The sequence below is a fragment of the Papio anubis genome, chromosome 20 (genome assembly GCF_008728515.1).
Source record: "Papio anubis isolate 15944 chromosome 20, Panubis1.0, whole genome shotgun sequence".
Taxonomy (NCBI): domain Eukaryota; kingdom Metazoa; phylum Chordata; class Mammalia; order Primates; family Cercopithecidae; genus Papio; species Papio anubis.
Window position 1 is genome coordinate 33,458,579 of NC_044995.1, and position 16,444 is coordinate 33,475,022.

Genomic DNA, 16,444 nt, shown 5'->3' on the forward strand with positions numbered 1-16,444 from the left:
AGTTTTCCAGGTATATCTGTAGCTGAGAGGGTGACTCTCAGCACAGGGAAGTTAGAGCAGAGGGAGTGCCCTTCCGAGAGACAGCTACTTTCAGTCCCTGGTGCCACCTGGGTTTCCAGGACTTTCCCATGTCAGAAAGGTCCTGCTCGGCAGGGGTCACAGCTATGCATGGGCCACACCCCAAGGGCAGACAGACAACCGAACGGAAGCAGGCTCAGCCTGAGACTCTTTTATATACATGGTTTATTCCTCCCCAGCCCCAGACAAGCCCCAGGCACACACTGTCAGGGCATGGAGATGCCCACACCCCATCTCTCGGAAGCTGGGTCTCTGGAGATCGGGATGGGGAGAAGGGGGAAGCCTTAGCAAGATGCAGTTCCCCCTTGGCCTCAGCTCCCCCAGAGAGGGGACAGAGAAGGAAAAAGGATGGCGACACAGGACTAGGGTTCAAATACTGAGAAAGCCACACAATAGAAGACAAAAAGTAGCAAGCCCCGGAGAAAGCGGGGACAAGGAAGAACCAGCGCCCGATCCCGCCCTCCTCCCAGCTGGGACACTGCGTCCCCAGGACTCTGTGGGGCAAAGGGTGGGACTGGGAAGAGAGGAAAGATTTGGGGGTGGAGGGGCTCAAGGCTGGACCCACCCTACCCTTGGACTCCTGCGCTCAGGGCAAGTGAGGCCCAAGGGGCCCCTGCAGTTGGCAATGATGGGGCCAGCGGAGTCCTACAGCTTGGTCAGGTCCAGCTTCAGCTTGTAGGGTGGTGGGCTGTCCTCATAGGCGTGCGACGGCGGAGGGTACAGGGGCCAATCAGGCTCAATCATGAAGCCCTTGTGCTGCTCCAGGGTCAGAGGCTGCAGGAAGAGAGGGGAGGAGGGAAGTGGAGAGAAGCAGAGCAGCCAAGCCCCCGACCCTGACGAGTCTCCTTCCCACCTCTGATTTTTTTTATTTTTATTCTTTGAGAGCCTCTCTCTGTCGCCCAGGCTGGAGTGCAGTGGCGCCATCTCGGCTCACTGCAACCTCTGCCTCCCGGGTTCAAGGGATTCTCCTTTCTCAGCCTCCTGAGTAACTGGGACTACAGGTGCACGTCACCACGCCCAGCTAATTTTTGTATTATTAGTAGAGGCAGGGTTTCACCATGTTGGCCAGGCTGGTCTCGAAATCCTGACCTGAAGTGATCTGCCCACCTCAGCCTCCCAAAGTGCCGAGATTACAGGTGTGAGCCACCTGGACTCTGTGTGTGTGTGTGTGTGTGTGTGTGTGTGTGTGTGTGTGTATGTGTGTGTTCGATGGGGTCTTGCTCTGTTGTCCAGGCTGGAGTGCAGTGGTGCCATCACAGCTCACTGCAGCTTCAAACTCTCAGGCTCAAGTGATCCTCCCATCTCAGCTTCCCAAGTAGCTGGGATCACAAACATGCACCTTCACGTCTAGCTAATTTTTTCTTTTCTTTTCTTTCTTTCTTTCTTTTTTTTTTTTTTTTTTTTTTTTTTTTGAGACGGAGTCTTGCTCCTCTCTGTCGCCCAGGGTGGAGTGCAGTGGCGCGATCTCGGCTTACTGCAAGCTCCGCCTCCCAGGTTCACACCATTCTCCTGCCTCAGCCTCCCAAGTAACCGGGACTACAGGCGCCCGTGACCACGCCCGGCTAATTTTTTTGTACTTTTAGTAGAGACGGGGTTTCACCGTGTTAGCCAGGATGGTCTCAATCTCCTGACCTCAGGTGATTCGCCTGCCTCAGCCTCCCAAAGTGCTGGGATTACAGGCTTGAGCCACTGTGCCTGGCCACGTCTAGCTAATTTTTAAATTATTTGTAGTGACTAGGTTTCACTATGTTGCCCAGGCTCTGGGCACCACAGAGGTGTCACCAACATACCTGGGCACCACAGAGGTGAGGCCCACACCACAGAAGTGTGGCCACCTCTGACTTCCTGTCTCCCCAACTAAGAGTGGATGTTCTGCTGGGTGCGGTGGCTCATGCCTGTAATCCCAGCACTTTGGGAGGCCGAGGTGGGAGGATCACAAGGTCAAGAGATCGAGACCATCCTGGCCAACATGGTGAAACCCCATCTCTACTAAAAATACAAAATTAGCAGGCATGGTGGCACTCTAGTCCTCAGGCTGAGACGGTGCTTGAACCCAGGAGGCAGAGGTTGCAGTAAGCTGAGATTGTGCCACCGCACTCTAGCCTGGTGACAGAGAGAGACTCCATCTCAAAAAAAAAAAAAAAAAAGGGGATGTTCTTCCGCCAATTCAAAGGGCAGTGAAGAAACTGGCTCCAGGTCATGCAGCAAGTCTGAGGTCCTGGCTGGGGGAGTTGGCTCATGCCTGTCATCCTGGCACTTTGGAAGGGCAAGGTGAGTGGATCGCTTGAGCCCAGGAGTTCGAGACCAGCCTGGGCAACACAGTCCCCATCTCTACAAAAAATACTAAAATTAGTGGGGTATGGTGGCAAGTGCCTATGGTCCCAGCTACTCAGGAGGCTGAGGCAGGAGAATCGCTTGAGCCAGGGAGGCCGAGGCTGCAGTGAGCTGTGATTGCACCACACTCTATCCTGGGTGAAAGAGTGAGATCCTGTCTTAAATATATATATATGTGTGTGTGTGTGTGTATATATATATATATGTATATGTATATGTGTGTGTTTATATATATGTATATGTATGTATATATGTAGGCTGGGCATGGTGGCTCACATCTGTAATCCCAGCACTTTGGGAGGCTGAGGCGGATGGATCACCTGAGGTCAGGAGCCCAAGACCAGCCTGGCCAACATGGCGAAACCCCATCTCTACTAAAAATACAAAAATTAGCTGGGCATGGTGGCCCACACCTGTAATCCCAGCTACTGGGGAGGCTGAGGCAGCAGAATTGCTTGAACCCGGGAGGTGGGGGTTGCAGTGAGCCGAGATGGTGCCACTGCACTCCAGTCTGGGCGACAGAGCTAGACTCTGTCTCAAAATGTACATATATATATGAAAAAAAGAAAAAAAAAGTCTGAGGTCCTGGTGTCTGTGGGAGCAGGTGGCCAAAGCCAGGGCCAGCAAGCAGCTCTCTCTGCCTCCATCCCCTCCCTCAGCCCAGTGCCATTCACAGATCCCACCCACCTGGAACTTGAGGTGCTGGCCAGGCGCGGTCACCAGGGTGGAGCAGCTCAGCCACAGCATAACCAGCACGGAGAGGAAGAGGCAGCAGGCCAGGATCCAGCGAGGCAGACCCGAGCGCCTGCCCCGCCCGGCAGGCACCACTCAGCTGCCCGGGCCGGGGCCAGGGAGACCCACACCTCCAGTCCCACCCCCCTCCCACCCCCAGGGTCCTGCCACCCACCGGGACATGCAACTGAGGAAGTCATTGTCCTGTGGCTCTTCAGACTCCACCTTGGCCTTGCTGCTGGTCTTGACTCGGATCTTGGCCTTCCTCACCTTGTCCAGGGGGCCTACAGGGTCTGAGAGATCAGCTACCACTCAGCGACCACCAGGTCTTTGCCAAGCAGCCACAATAACCATGACCAGGAGGGAGGAGGTCAGGACCTGGGTCATGGAGTCCTGGAATAGAGATCAGAGCCCTGGGAGATGGACCACAGAATGCTGAGAGAGGGACCACGGAACCCTGGGAGATGGACTGCAGAACCCTCAGGGATGGACCACAGAACCCTGGGAGATGAACTGCAGAATCCTAGGGGATGAACCATGGAACCCTGAGAGATGAACCCATGAAACCCTGGGATATGGACCCTAGGAGATGATCCTAGGAGATGAATCCATGGAACCCTGGGAGGTGGACCATGGATCCCTGGGAGATGGACCATGGAGCCCTGGGGGATGAGCCATAGAACCCAGGACTTGAGAGATGGAGATCCCAATCCTAGAGGGTCTGTTTGCCAGGCAGACTCCTTGTGGCAGTGGGGTCACCCATGGAAGGAACACTGGTCTAGGTTGCACCTTACCCACGTGCACCTCCAGGGCTTCAGGGTGGGAGCCTCGCCAGGTCACCTCCACGCGCTGCAGACGGCCCCCCTGGAAGCCGAGGCTCTCCACTACGGGCTGGGTCTGGACCAGGAACAAGACAGCACAGAGAGGCCTGTGAGAACAGCATTCCTGGGCCCAAGCAGGCCCTCTGTGACGGCCATGTCCCACGCCCAGCTGATACCCAGTTCTCCTGGGGAGACAGTAGGGAGGACACCATCCCATGCGCTGTGGGCTTGATGTCAGGAATGTTGTTTTCTGCTTTCATGGACTCCTCCATTTGCCTTAACCCCATCCTTTAGCTCTGGAAGTAGGAACATGATCCAGACCAAGCCAGTGGATTGCCTGAGAGATGGTCATATGATCCATCCAGGGCCAATCAGAGTAAATCCCAGCTCAGTTAAAACCCCAGATGGGGCTGGGCGCAGTGGCTGACGCCTGTAATCCCAGTACTTTGGGAGGCTGAGGCGGGTAAATCACCTGAGGTCAGGAGTTCGAGACCAGCCTGACCAACATGGTGGAAACCCATCTCTATTAAAAATACAAAAATTAGGCAGGTGTGGTGGTGGCCACCGGTAATCCCAGCTACTCAGGAGGCTGAGGCGGGAGGCTGAGGCAGGAGAATCACTTGAACCTGGGAGGTAGAGGTTGCAGTGAGCTGAAATCATGCCATTGCACTCCAGCCTGGGCAACAAGAATGAGACTCCATCTCAAAAAAAAAAAAAAAAAAAAAAAACCCAAAGTGTTTATGACCTAGAGCCTCTGGCATCCGCCTTACTGCCAAGAGAAAGTAAATGCCTGGGAATGAAGCCACCACAGAAGAAAGCAGAGTCAAGGCACGGAGTGAGACACTGAGCCCCTGGATCCAGCTGTGCCTGAAGCTCACCCACTGTGGACTTTGCATCTCATGAGCCAAGAGTAAATGCATCTCAGCTTCTTACCCTGCCCACCCATCTGCCACTGTGGCATGGCCCCTGTCAGGGGTCTCACCTGAAACACCACCACCTTCCCATTGTCAGTCTGCAAGTAGTATGTCCAGGTGGAGGAGACAAATCCCTGGGCTGAGTTGACGAGGTCATTGCAGAGGGTGGAAAACAAGTCCAAGAGGGAGAGGGCCCCACTTGGAGCCTCCAGGACCGTTCTCTGACAAAAAAAGGTCCAAGACACAAAGATGGCACCAAAATAGGATATTAACCAATGATGGGAGGGGGCAGGGTGCGGTGGCTCACGCCTGTAATTCCCAACACTTTGGAAGGCCAAGGCAGGCAGATCACTTGAGGCCAGAAGTTCAAGACCAGCCTGGACAACATGGCGAAACCCTGTCTCTACTAAAAATACAAAAATTAGCCAGGCATGATGGTGCACACCTGAAATCTCAGCTACCTGGGAGGCTGAGGCATGAGATTTACTTGAATCCGGGAGGCAAAGGTTGCAGTAAGCCAAGATCATACCACTGAACTCTAGCCTGGGTGAAACAGTGAGACTGCATCTCAAATAAATAAATGAATAAATAAACTAACAGGAGGGGAGCTGGGAGAATTCACTTGGATTGGATGTGGCTAAGTGATTTGAGCCAATTGGGCTTCTTACAGTGAACACAGATCTCAGCGTGGCAGTTGGCTTCCTGTGTACCCTTAGGGAAGTGGATTGTGCTCTCTGAGCCCTAAAATGTGCACCATTCTCTTCCCTCATGGAATAGCCATGAAATTTCAACTAGAGGATGCCTGCCAAGTGCCTGGCACAGCACAGCCACTTAATGCGTAGTAGTCCCTACGACTAAAAATATCATCATCCTCTTTTTTTTTTTTTTTTTTTTTTTTTTGAGACGGAGTCTCGCTCTGTGGCCCAGGCTGGAGTGCAGTGGCCGGATCTCAGCTCACTGCAAGCTCCGCCTCCTGGGTTCACGCCATTCTCCCGCCTCAGCCTCCCAAGTAGCTGGGACCACAGGCGCCCGCCACCTTGCCCGGCTAATTTTTTGTATTTTTTAGTAGAGACGGGGTTTCACCATGTTAGCCAGCATGGTCTCGATCTCCTGACCTCGTGATCCGCCCGTCTCGGCCTCCCAAAGTGCTGGGATTACAGGCTTGAGCCACCGCGCCCGGCCCATCCTCATTATTCTTATTTTGACAGCGTCAAGACAGAGCTCTAATGGCCAGGCATGGTGGCTCATGCCTGTAATCCCAGCACTTTGGGAGGCCAACGTGGGAAGATCACTTGAGGTCAGGAGTTCAAGATCAGCCTGGCCAACATGATGAAACCCTGTCTCTACTAAAAATACAAAAAGTAGCCGATTGTAGTGGTGGGTGCCTGTAATCTCAGCTGCAAAGGAGGCTGACTCAGGAGAACCACATGAACCAGGGAGGCGGAGGCTGCAGTGAGCCGAGATTGTGCCACTGCACTCCAGGCTGGGCAACAGAGCAAGACTTCATCTCGAAACAAAACACGAAACAAAACAAAACAAAACGAAAGGCCGGGCGCAGTTCTGAGCCCCTCCAGGGGACAGTGACCACCAGCAAATCACAGGGGAAGGGGGTGCCTAAGATGAGTGAGGTGAGGAGTGGCCACAGCCCTGGTGGCTTCAAATCTCGCCCCTTGCACAGCCCTGTGTATGACCTGGGAGGCTGTCCCCTGGACACTAAATGGGGGTGACATTGTCCCTGGTGCCTCCGAGTGACACAAAGACATTTGGGACAGGTTGAAGTCAGGCTCGAACCAGGACAGATATTTGATAAACGGTGGCTGTTTTCTGCCACTTATTCCTCAAAAGGTGGTGGGGCATGGGGGGCACTGTTGCATGTCACAGAGATGACAACTAAGGCTGGAGACATGACGGGGCTGGATGGGGGTTGCCTGGCAGGCCTGGCAAAGAACGCAGAGTCTGGCAGAGTCTCTGCTTTTGAATGAAGATTTCCCATGAGGTCAAGCAGGGGGGAGTATTGGGAAAGGGGACCCAGGCGCAGTTGGAGGCCCACCTTCTGCTCCGGCTCAGGCTCCGCAGGCTGGCTCCAGCAGCCGTGGCTACAGGCCTGCTGCTCTGCCTCCTTCACATAGGCTTCCACGCAGGCTGTGGGAAGTGGGAGGGGGTGACTGGGGACGGCCCTTCCCAGGTCACCTCTTCCCACCCTGGTACACCCTGCCGGCGGGCCCTCACCTGCTTCACACTCAGTTTGGGTGGCATTAGGCTTGGAGCTCCTGGCCACGAATCGGCAGATGGAGAAGAGGCGGCAGCCACGCTCGCAAGCGCTGATCAGAACAGCTCTGTCATAGGGAGACTCGGAGGCGCCCTCCAGCCCCGCCTGGGGGAGGGTGGGACACGGAGCTCAAGTCATGGGGAGGGGCGGGAGGAGGGTGGGGGGATCGGAGCATTCAGGGGAGGCAGGGGAAGGCTTTCCCGCTCCCCACCAAATCTAGCCAGATGGAGATGAAGTTGGGAGAGGCTACAAATATTAGTGGGGGCTCTTAGCTCTGAGGAGGGAGATGGGGAGGGAGCTTGAGAAGAGAACTGGACAGTGAAGGTGGAGAGAAATGAGCCTTCCCCCAACTAGGCTCCAGGGAGGAGGAGAGAGATGGAGAAGGATTCTCAGACCTGGAGGAGGAGGGGGAGGCTCAGAGGAGGGGGTTTTGGTCACACTCAGATCAGGCTTGAATCCTGGGGAGTGGTGGTATGAGCAGGGGCTGTAGCTCTGGGTGGGGAGGGAAGACGATGCGGGGGAGGAGTGAGGTGGGGGGACCGTCAGGCCTGAGGGAGCTGGGGGTTGGGTGCTGGAGGGTCCTTACGCAGCAGAGTGCGGAGGGAGCCCCGGAGGTGGTATCAGCCCCTTATCACAAGGACCTGCATCCTCAAGCCCTTCCCCATCAGAGGGCACCTCATCCCGTCCTCCACTGGAGGAGTCTCCGCATTCCCGACCCCTGCCTCCCCAAGGATACCCCACCACCACCAAAGTCTCCCGCTGTCATCCAAGATAAGCCCATCCCAACGCCTCCCCCTTCGGAGAGATCACGCGTCCCCCGCTGGCACCTGGCACCGCACGCGCCTCACCTGCGAGGGCCGCGGGCCGAGGTCGCGGTCGCGGCACCGCAGCTGGCAGTTCTGCGTGTCCCCGAGCTGGGGGGCGAAGGGATCGCGGGCGGACGGCGCGGAGGCGGCGGGCGGCGATGCCAACAGCAGCAGCAGCAGCAGCAGCGGCAGTGGCATCAGTGCCACCGCAGCCATGGCCGGGCGGAACGCGGGGGGTGCGGGGGACTCCGGCTCAGGCCAGGCACGGAGGATGCAGCGGCTGCGGCGGGGACCGGGGCGCTGACGTCACCCGAGCGAGGCAGCCTGGGAAGGGGGGGTGGGAGATGCGGAGAGCGGGCGGGGGAGCTGAGCTGCGGCACCCGCGGCGTGCGGGTCGGGCAGGACAGGTGCATCACGGCCCCCACCGTCTATCCCATCGCGGGGATCCCAGGACACCTCCCTGGTGCCCACGGGCGGGGGATCTCTGCTGGCGCTTGGTGCCAAAAGGAAATATATAGGGGGATGGGATGGAGGGGGCTATTCGCCAGGGATGTCGAGGAGAGCGGAAAGCCGGGAGGAGAAGGAGATGTGTGCGCCTACCACGCGGGAAAGAGGAGAAAGGGGTATCCGGGCTACAAGGGTCAGCGAGGGTCCTGAGGCGAAGAGCTTGTTGCAGGAGGAGGGAGGGCGATGGGGCTGGAGTCCAACCAGCGAACGGAGAGGGAGGAAGGTGAGGGTCTCAGGACCCGGCAGCTGAGGCCTGGCATCTTCTCCTTTGACACCCAGGTTAGAAAGGAGACAACTTGTGCGCAGTTTGACTCCTCTGGGGAGCCCTCTGAGCCCCTCCCTTGCTCCTTCAGCCTCGCCTGCCTCTGGCCCAGCCCTGATCCACTGACCTAGGGGAACTGTCCCTATCTGCCCAAGGCTGGAGACCCCTGGGCTGGGGCTTAGTGGGAGGGGACACAGAGGTACACTCAGGAGCAAGGGGAGGGGGAGATGCTAACATTTCTAATTCTCGTGGGAAAACGGGGCAAATAGCGACACTTCTGACTTCCATAACCATCACACCCCAGGGCGATGGACTGTAGCCCCAGGAGCCGAATCTCGGGTTAGGGGGTACCCCCAGCTTCCTTTCCGCCAGGCACGGGAGTGGGGACGCCCCTCTAAACCCGGATCCTCCGCAAAGATGCCGCCGCTTTCGCTGGCATGCCTGGCGCAGGTGCCTGTAGAGCCGCGCAGCCGCCCGCGGGTCCCCCACCTACGCTCCGCCCCTGCAGACCGGGCGACAGCCTCGTAGGGTCGGCGGGTCAGAGGGCGGCTCAGGTTCCGGCCCGGGAGGAGGGTGTCCCGGGTGGGGGCCTGGCGCACCCCCTCCCCCGGCCTGCGGCCGAGCTTTCATCTCAGCTGCCCCGGGCCGGCCCCCACGTGGCTTAATCAGGCGCGGCTGTGCCTGGCGGACCCCGAACATCTGGATCCCGGTGCGGCCCCTCCCCCGCCCCGCCCCTCCCCGCCCCTCCCCTCCCATGCTAGGCCGCTGCGACCAGGCGGCTAGGGCCTCCAGCCCGCAGTTTGCGCCAGAATCCAGCAGAATTCCGCTTCTAACCCACCCGCGCGCCAGGTCCGCACCTTGGGAAACAGCCCTGTGTGTTGTGACCAATACTGTCCCCCATTTCACAGGTGGGAAACTTAGGCTCCGGGACGCGTTGGCAAAGACAGCATTCAAGCCCACACATGTTAATTCCAGAGGCCCGCGTGCGCCTAACCCCTTCACAATTACTGTCCTTGATTCATTCCAACAAAACACTTTTTCCTGCAACAACCTTATAAGATAGGTACCAGCAGCGTTGCCCTTTTATACGGGTGAGGAAACACGCTCAGACTGCAAAGTGGTTCTGTCCAGGTAACAGGGAGAGAAGCAAAGAAAAGCCGGCAGAGCCCTGCCAATGATGGGAGGGGACCTTTGGGCATAAGAGGCATTGCTTAAAGCGCATCAGGGAGGAGGGACACCCCGCGCCCTTTTGCAGAAGGAGAAACTGAGGCTGGAGGAGTGGGTCGATTACCCAGGTCGCCCGAGGGGAGAAGGGAAAGAGGCTGATTGCCGCCCACCCAGCCCCCTTTCCGCTGCACTAGGCCGCTGGGGGGGTTGAGCGGAAAGAGGACTTGACCCCGGCCCCCAAGGTGAGCCCCGGCGCCCCTCCTGCTGTTCCCGGGGGAGCCGGTCCAGGTGAGGGGCGGGCGGGCCGGCGGGCGGCCAGGGTCGGGTTTCAGGAAATCCGCCGACATTCCTTCGGGGCTTAAGAGGGAAAGTTGACTCGGCGCCGCCCTCGCCCCCCCCCACTTCCTACCCCCCGGGGCGGCCTGGCCGGGGGCGGCAGGCGGGGGGCGCTGAGGCCGGCCTGGGCGTGAATCAGCGGCAGGCCAGGCGTCCGGGAAGCCACAGCAGCCGAGGTCAAGGCAGGCAGCGGACAAGCGCCCTTTGTCCCTTGCCGCCCTCACCACGACCCTGCTGACCCCCACCTCCAAGCAGGGTACAGGCTGGGGAGGAGGCAGGGTACCATGGCGCCGGTGGTTGTTGCTGAGGGTTGTTGGGGGAGGAAGGAGGGATGTGGCTGCCCCCCTAAAGCAGCTGGTGCCTCCTGGGATCCAAACTTCAGAGGCTTCTCAGGGTACAGATGGGCAGGGAACCTGGCCTCCCTGGGGCAGGTCTGCAACTTTCCAGGCAGATCCCCTAGGCAGGTCTGCAACTCCCCAGGCCCCGCCTCCAAGTCCTGAAGTCCAGAGTGCATTAAACTGAGGACCCAGGCATCCCTTCTCTCCAGGCTCAGCCTCCAGGGCAGAAATTATAAAGCCTAGGGTACACACAGGCCCTACTTTCCTATGCCACAGACCCTGAACCAGGTGTCCAGACCCTCACTGCCCCTTAATTCCTGAAAGCACCTGCCTGGAACACCAGGCAGCTAGTCCCATACTGGGGGGGCAGGGGGGATCCTGAGTACGGGGCTCTCTCAGAATGGGAGAGGCAGCTCTCAGCCTTGCTCCCTCCCAGTGCTTGTGGGTCCCCACAGGACCCTGAAGGTGCCGCTTCCACTGCCCCCTCCCTGGTGCACCCTCAGTGCCCTGGAATCACGAGGGAGCTGGGGATGGAGGCCCCCCCCAACCTAATACCTCTAATCCAGAAGTGACGTTTTTGAGTGGAGGGTGCAGGACTAAGGAGGGGTCCCTCCCCCACCCCAAGGGGAGGCCCTCCCTCTGCCCGAGGGGAGGCCCTCCCTCCATCTGCCCCTTATACGTTCCCAGCCAACTTCAAGGACTTGGGTCAATATTTGTCAGAAGTTCCGTTGACGCTAGCTCCCTTTTGTCCTCAAGGAGATGATGGAACTGGGGAGGAATGGGTTAAACTTCTGGGGGCCCTAAGGGCACTCTGGGGTCAACTCCCTTTCCCTGAAGTCAAAGGTGTGGGGTAAAGGTCACCCAAGGGCAAAGGTCACACTCCAGGGTGGGGCTGGGCAGGATTGGAAAATGGTCCCTCCCTTTCTATGGGTAAGAACAAGAGAGGGATGTCTACTAGCTAGGGTCACACAGCAAGACAGAGAGTGTGTTCCAGGCTTGGACCCCAGGCAGCATGACTTGCTGGGACTGAGTTTTCTTGCTACTTGGAGGGACTAAGTTCTCCATCCTCTGCTTTTGCAAATATTTAGTGAGTGCTTTGCTTTCAGCCCCCACTGGGCCCACCATGGGGTCCAAAGGGGCTGAGGCTGCCCACAGTCTAAAGAAAATCCGTTGCACAAGAAATGAAATGGTTGGAAGAGTTGTGTTTCAAAAACAATGAAACAAAGTGAAGGAGAGGGAGAGTGCTGGGGGAAGGGTGGAGGGCCTCTCTGAGGAGGTGGTACTGGACCTGTGACCTGATGGAGGAGAAGGAGCTAACTGGGGAACCTGTGGGGAACAGCATTCCAGCAGAGGGAACAGCCAATGAGCATAGTAACAAGCCTGGTATGTTTGGGGAAACAGGGCTCCAATGGCTGGGGCGGAATGAGGGAGAGGAGGGGAAAGTGGAGAGGAAAGAAGAGGAGGGGAGAGGATGGCGAGAGGGTGGCAGGGCAAAGATCTGCTTTTTCTGCTTTTCAAAGCTCCCTTTGCCTGGTGTGCAGAGAAAGGCAGAAGGGTTATCAGAGAAGCCCCGGAGGAGACCGTGGGGCCTGGATCTGAATGGGGTGGGGAGAAGGGGTCGGAGTCTCAGAATGGAGATGTGTTTTGGAATCAGAGCCAACAGGATTTGCTGATGAATTGGACGTGAGGGATGAGCGAAGGAGAGAGCTGTCACGTGCACTTCCAGGTCTCTGGCCTGAGCACCTGGATGGATGGGGGAGCCCTTTCCCAAAACCAAAATGACTGGAAGAGAAGTAGAAATGGAGGGGGGAATAAAATCGAGGTTTTGCTCCAGAAGCCTGAAATCCTCCCAGAAGGGGGTGAGGCGTCTCTTCCCGGAAGGGGGTGAGAGCATCTGCAAACAGGAGCCATGGGGGAGTAGTGGTGAGTATGGTAAAAACTCAATTGCAGCCAAGAACTGCCACCTCCACTTAACCCTCTAGGTCCCCTGGCAGGTAGGACTATGGCTCCATGTTTCAGAGGGGACAAGCAGGCCTGGGGGTCACCTCTGCTCCAGGAGATCCTCCAGTGCTGTGCTAAGGGCTTGGATTGTACAGACTTCTGCTGCCTTGCGTCTTCCCACGGAAGCTCTTAGGCTGGGTGGTGCCCATTGTGCAGAGGAAGAAACTGAGGCACAAAGGGCCTGGTTTTCCAAAGTAAATGGCAGCGCCTCTCCTTGTCTCTCTTCTCCATCCAGAGTTCAGATGGGGCAGGGGCGCCCTGGGCCCGTATGGGCTCCCATCCCCCAATCTTGTTTTTTGATAGTCTGGAGTCTGAACTGGAGATTTAAGTAGAAGAGGGTGGGGCTTCAGTATTGGGCAGAACAATGGGGGCTCCTGAGCTCCCCGAGACACTTTTGCCCCCTTGACTGGTTGGGGACCTGGGGAAAGAATCCAGGCCTCTAAGGGACTCCTGGAAAAGGGGACTTGGAGCCGTTCCGTTCCCTGGGCGCTGCAGCTGGGGGCGGGGCTGCGACCCAAAGTGGGTAATTGCACCCCCCAACTCTCATTTCGGGTACCCCCATCCGCAGCCGCCTTGGAGGCCAGGAACCCTTTATTCCTGGGCGCCCGCATGGGGTGGGGACCGGGAGGAGGGAGATGAGACACCCGGGCCGGGAGGGGTCCCGAAACTCGAGCAATGGCCAAAAATAATAACACGGAGAAGGCTCTTTGCGCAAAAGAAGGAAGACAAACTGCGTCGCTCCGGGCAGCCGGCGTTACCTGGAGTCGGCGGGCGGCGGCCGCCGGAGCGATTACTCACCGCGTGGCGCACCCCACCCGCGGGCCGCTGAGTGGATTTTTCCGTGGCGGGGTGTGAATAGGTCCCGGGGGGAGAGCTTCTTACCGCTCTCCTCCTGGGAATCCCTACTACTGCGGTGCGGGACCCAGTTCCCGCGCAGGCCTGGGTCCCCGCTCCCACAGGGGACTACATCTCCCCGTCTGCCCACGCAGGAGCTCCCTCCAGAGGCCCCCGGGGCGCCCAGAGCAACCTCAAACCCATCCCGCGCGCGAGGGGGACTGCGCAGCCAGGGAGAAGGCGAAGGACTCCGTGCCTTCCTGCTTTTTCTCCTTTCTTCCAGCAAAGCCTGGGGCCGAGGCTACTCGCGGAGAATCGAAAAGAGGAAGGATGAGGTGGGAGGGCTGGGACCCGCGCGCCGAGGGCGTGGGGCTCGGGGTGACTTTTAGGCCCCTGGGAAGGCAGAGGGGCTGGAGATGGGGCAGGGACTGGTGGGGCGGGGCCAGAGCTGGGGTGGGGGCCGAGACAGAAGATTGGGCGGTGGAGGGGGGGAATGGAGGAGCTGGGGACCAAGCAATGGAAGAGGCATGGAGAGGTGGAAATGGATTAGGGAATGGAATGGTGGGTTGAGAGGGAGGTCCTGGGCCGGTAGGGGCTGAGTGCGGCGGGCTCTGGGTCAGGCGGGATAGGGCGCGCGCGGTTCGCAGAGGGGCGGAGGCCGGACGGGCTGGGCGCGCGGTGCCCGCGGGCTGGCGGGCGGCGGGGAGGCCGGTGCGTGGCCCGCCGCCCCCCGGGGCCGGGCCGGGCCGGGCGGCTGGGCCAGCGGCGCATTAGCGCTCGGCTCCGGCTGCTCCAGGACTTGCTCCGGCCTCCGCGTCCGCGCCTGAAGCGACGTGCGGGCGGCCTTGGCCTGCGCCCTCCCGCGCCCGGCCTGCGTCCCGCGCCTCGCGCCGCCGCCGCCGAGTTGCCGCCCACCGCGCGCTCCCCGGCAGCGCCGGCCCCATGCCCGCCGGCCGGGGCCCCGCCGCTCAATTCAGCGGCGGCCGCCGCCGTTGCTGCCCCTGCTGCTGCTCTGCGTCCTCGGGGCGCCGCAAGCCGGATCAGGAGCCGGTGAGTACCCTGCGCCCCGCTCCTTCCCCCCTGCCAGAGCAGAGAGCGGGCGCCCCGGGGGCAGCCGCGGGGGGAGGGGGCGCGGGCGCCACCTGGACGGCCGGGGAACAAAGGAAGGCGCCCCCGGCGCAGCCCTCGGGGCGCCCTCACCTGCGGGGCACACGGCGCCGCAGCCCACTGCCCAGAGAGTCCTGCTTCCGCGCCCGAGGCCCTGTTACCTGAGCAGCTGGGCCGAGGGCTCCAGGCCAGGCCCCCGGGGGCTGGGAAGATCGCGGCCTGAGACCCTCTGCACGCCAGGACGTGGCGGGCGCACCCGTCTGCTTCGGTAGACTCTGAGCCGCTGGGACTGCAGGGCACCGCTCCCAGGCGGGGGCGCACGCGGTTGGCGCGCTGGGTGCGGGCCCCCAGCGGGCCCCCCCAGGCGTAGGGATGAGCCCCACGGGGAGGGCGGGGCTGCAGGGGGGCCGCTCTGGCCGCCTGGCGCGCAGCCCGGGGTCCCCGGGGACTTGCCTCTCCACGGGCCGGCGCCACCGCCCTCCCCCTGCGGGACCCGGTGCACGGGGGTCCGCGGAGTCCCCTCCACCAGCGGCGCTTAGAACTGTTTTCGGCCAGGCTGTGTCGGGCAGAGAACCTCCAGCGAGAGGAATCTTTGTGAGAGAGTGGGTGAGAGGGAGAGGGAGCGGGAGCCAGTGAGTCCGGGCACCGGCGGGCCCAAACTTTGAGGGGGCCCACTGGGAATCCGCTGCCCTACGGGCCAAGACCCCCGCCCTGGAGGGACTTCTGGCCTCAGGCACTCTGGGGCCCCCCATCCAAGGAACACCCCCGCAAGGATACGTCTCCATATCCAGACCCGCTCTGGGACACACCCAGAGACACACAAAGAATCACACTGGCTTGTGGCCCGTCACCCTCGCCCTCAAACTCGCGCACACTGCATCCCAGATGCACATTCGCACACCATCGCGGACGCACACATTCCATCCCCGACACACACATTCATGGTCACACACATCCCACAGGGGAGGCGACCCAGGGGCACAGAGGCAGGCACCACTCGCCCCAGACGTTCAGTCACTCCACGCACCCCATCCAGGCGCACGGGCCACCCCGGGGGTCGCCGGGCACACACGGCTCCCAGGCTCACCCACCCTGTGCTGGGCTGTTTGCGGGCTGCCTGTAGGGCTCCTCCGGGAAGGGGCAGAGTGCGGGCATCCTCTAGGGGCACTTGCTGAAAGCCTAGCTCTCCCCTGGCATCTGAGCAGGTGAGGGGCTACCTCGGGCCCTCCCAGGGCCCCTGACGGCTCTGCCAGGCGGTGGGCAGCGCCTGTGAGTGCCACTGTGAGCGCCAAGCTTTGTTTTCAGCCAGTAGAGCAGCAGGCAAAGGTGTGTGGGGGTGAGGGGGGGTGTTGTAAGTGTGTTTTTTCCTTTAAGGGGGGAAGAAATTAAATAAAAGATTCTCACACCTCGGCAATATGTTTCTACTTACAGTGTGTCTTAGCACCTGACCAGCAGGCGGGTGGGTCGTAAAGTGTCTGCAGGTACCAGCAGGACGGGAGATGGGGACCCCCGTGGGGACCCTGGGATGGAGGCCACCCTTCCTCCCTGGTTGCAGAGAATCTCACACTTTTCCCTTTTAAAACACATGGTGTTCCTTTTTAATAACGGCAGTGGCTCCAGATTGGGAAAAGAGGAGAGAAAAAACTTTTAAAGGCCCCAGCTCTGCGGGAAAGGAGGGGAGGCAGGGAGTGAAAAGGGGGCTGTTCAAAAGCCAACCTAGGGATCTGCTTTGGGGAGCCCTCTAGGAGGCCCTCCAAACCAAGCCAAGCCCCCACCAACTCCAGCTCAGTGGGCTGTTCCCAGCTGCTCCCCCGCCTGGCCTGGAATGCGTGCGTCCCTGTCCCCAGTGCCTTAGCCCATTGTTTGTGGAGGCCTGGAGGGAGTGCCTAGTCTGCCGGGACCCCAGAGCTGGGAGGGGCTGTCATCTTTGTGGTTCCT

The 16,444-nt window shown here is 59.8% G+C and overlaps 1 protein-coding gene across 1 annotated transcript; it reads right to left on the reverse strand.

The window, feature by feature from the left end:
- Positions 1–225: 225 nt before the first annotated feature.
- TMEM59L (transmembrane protein 59 like) lies at positions 226–8,273 on the reverse strand. Its single transcript, XM_009193904.2, has 8 exons — positions 7,997–8,273; positions 7,109–7,253; positions 6,930–7,021; positions 4,948–5,100; positions 3,939–4,041; positions 3,320–3,437; positions 3,100–3,217; positions 226–852 (listed from the first exon to the last, which is right to left on the reverse strand). The coding sequence occupies exons 1-8, from the start codon at positions 8,168–8,170 to the stop codon at positions 724–726; spliced, it is 1,032 nt and encodes a 343-aa protein (XP_009192168.2). The 5' UTR covers positions 8,171–8,273; the 3' UTR covers positions 226–723.
- Between the last annotated feature and the right edge of the window lie 8,171 nt (positions 8,274–16,444).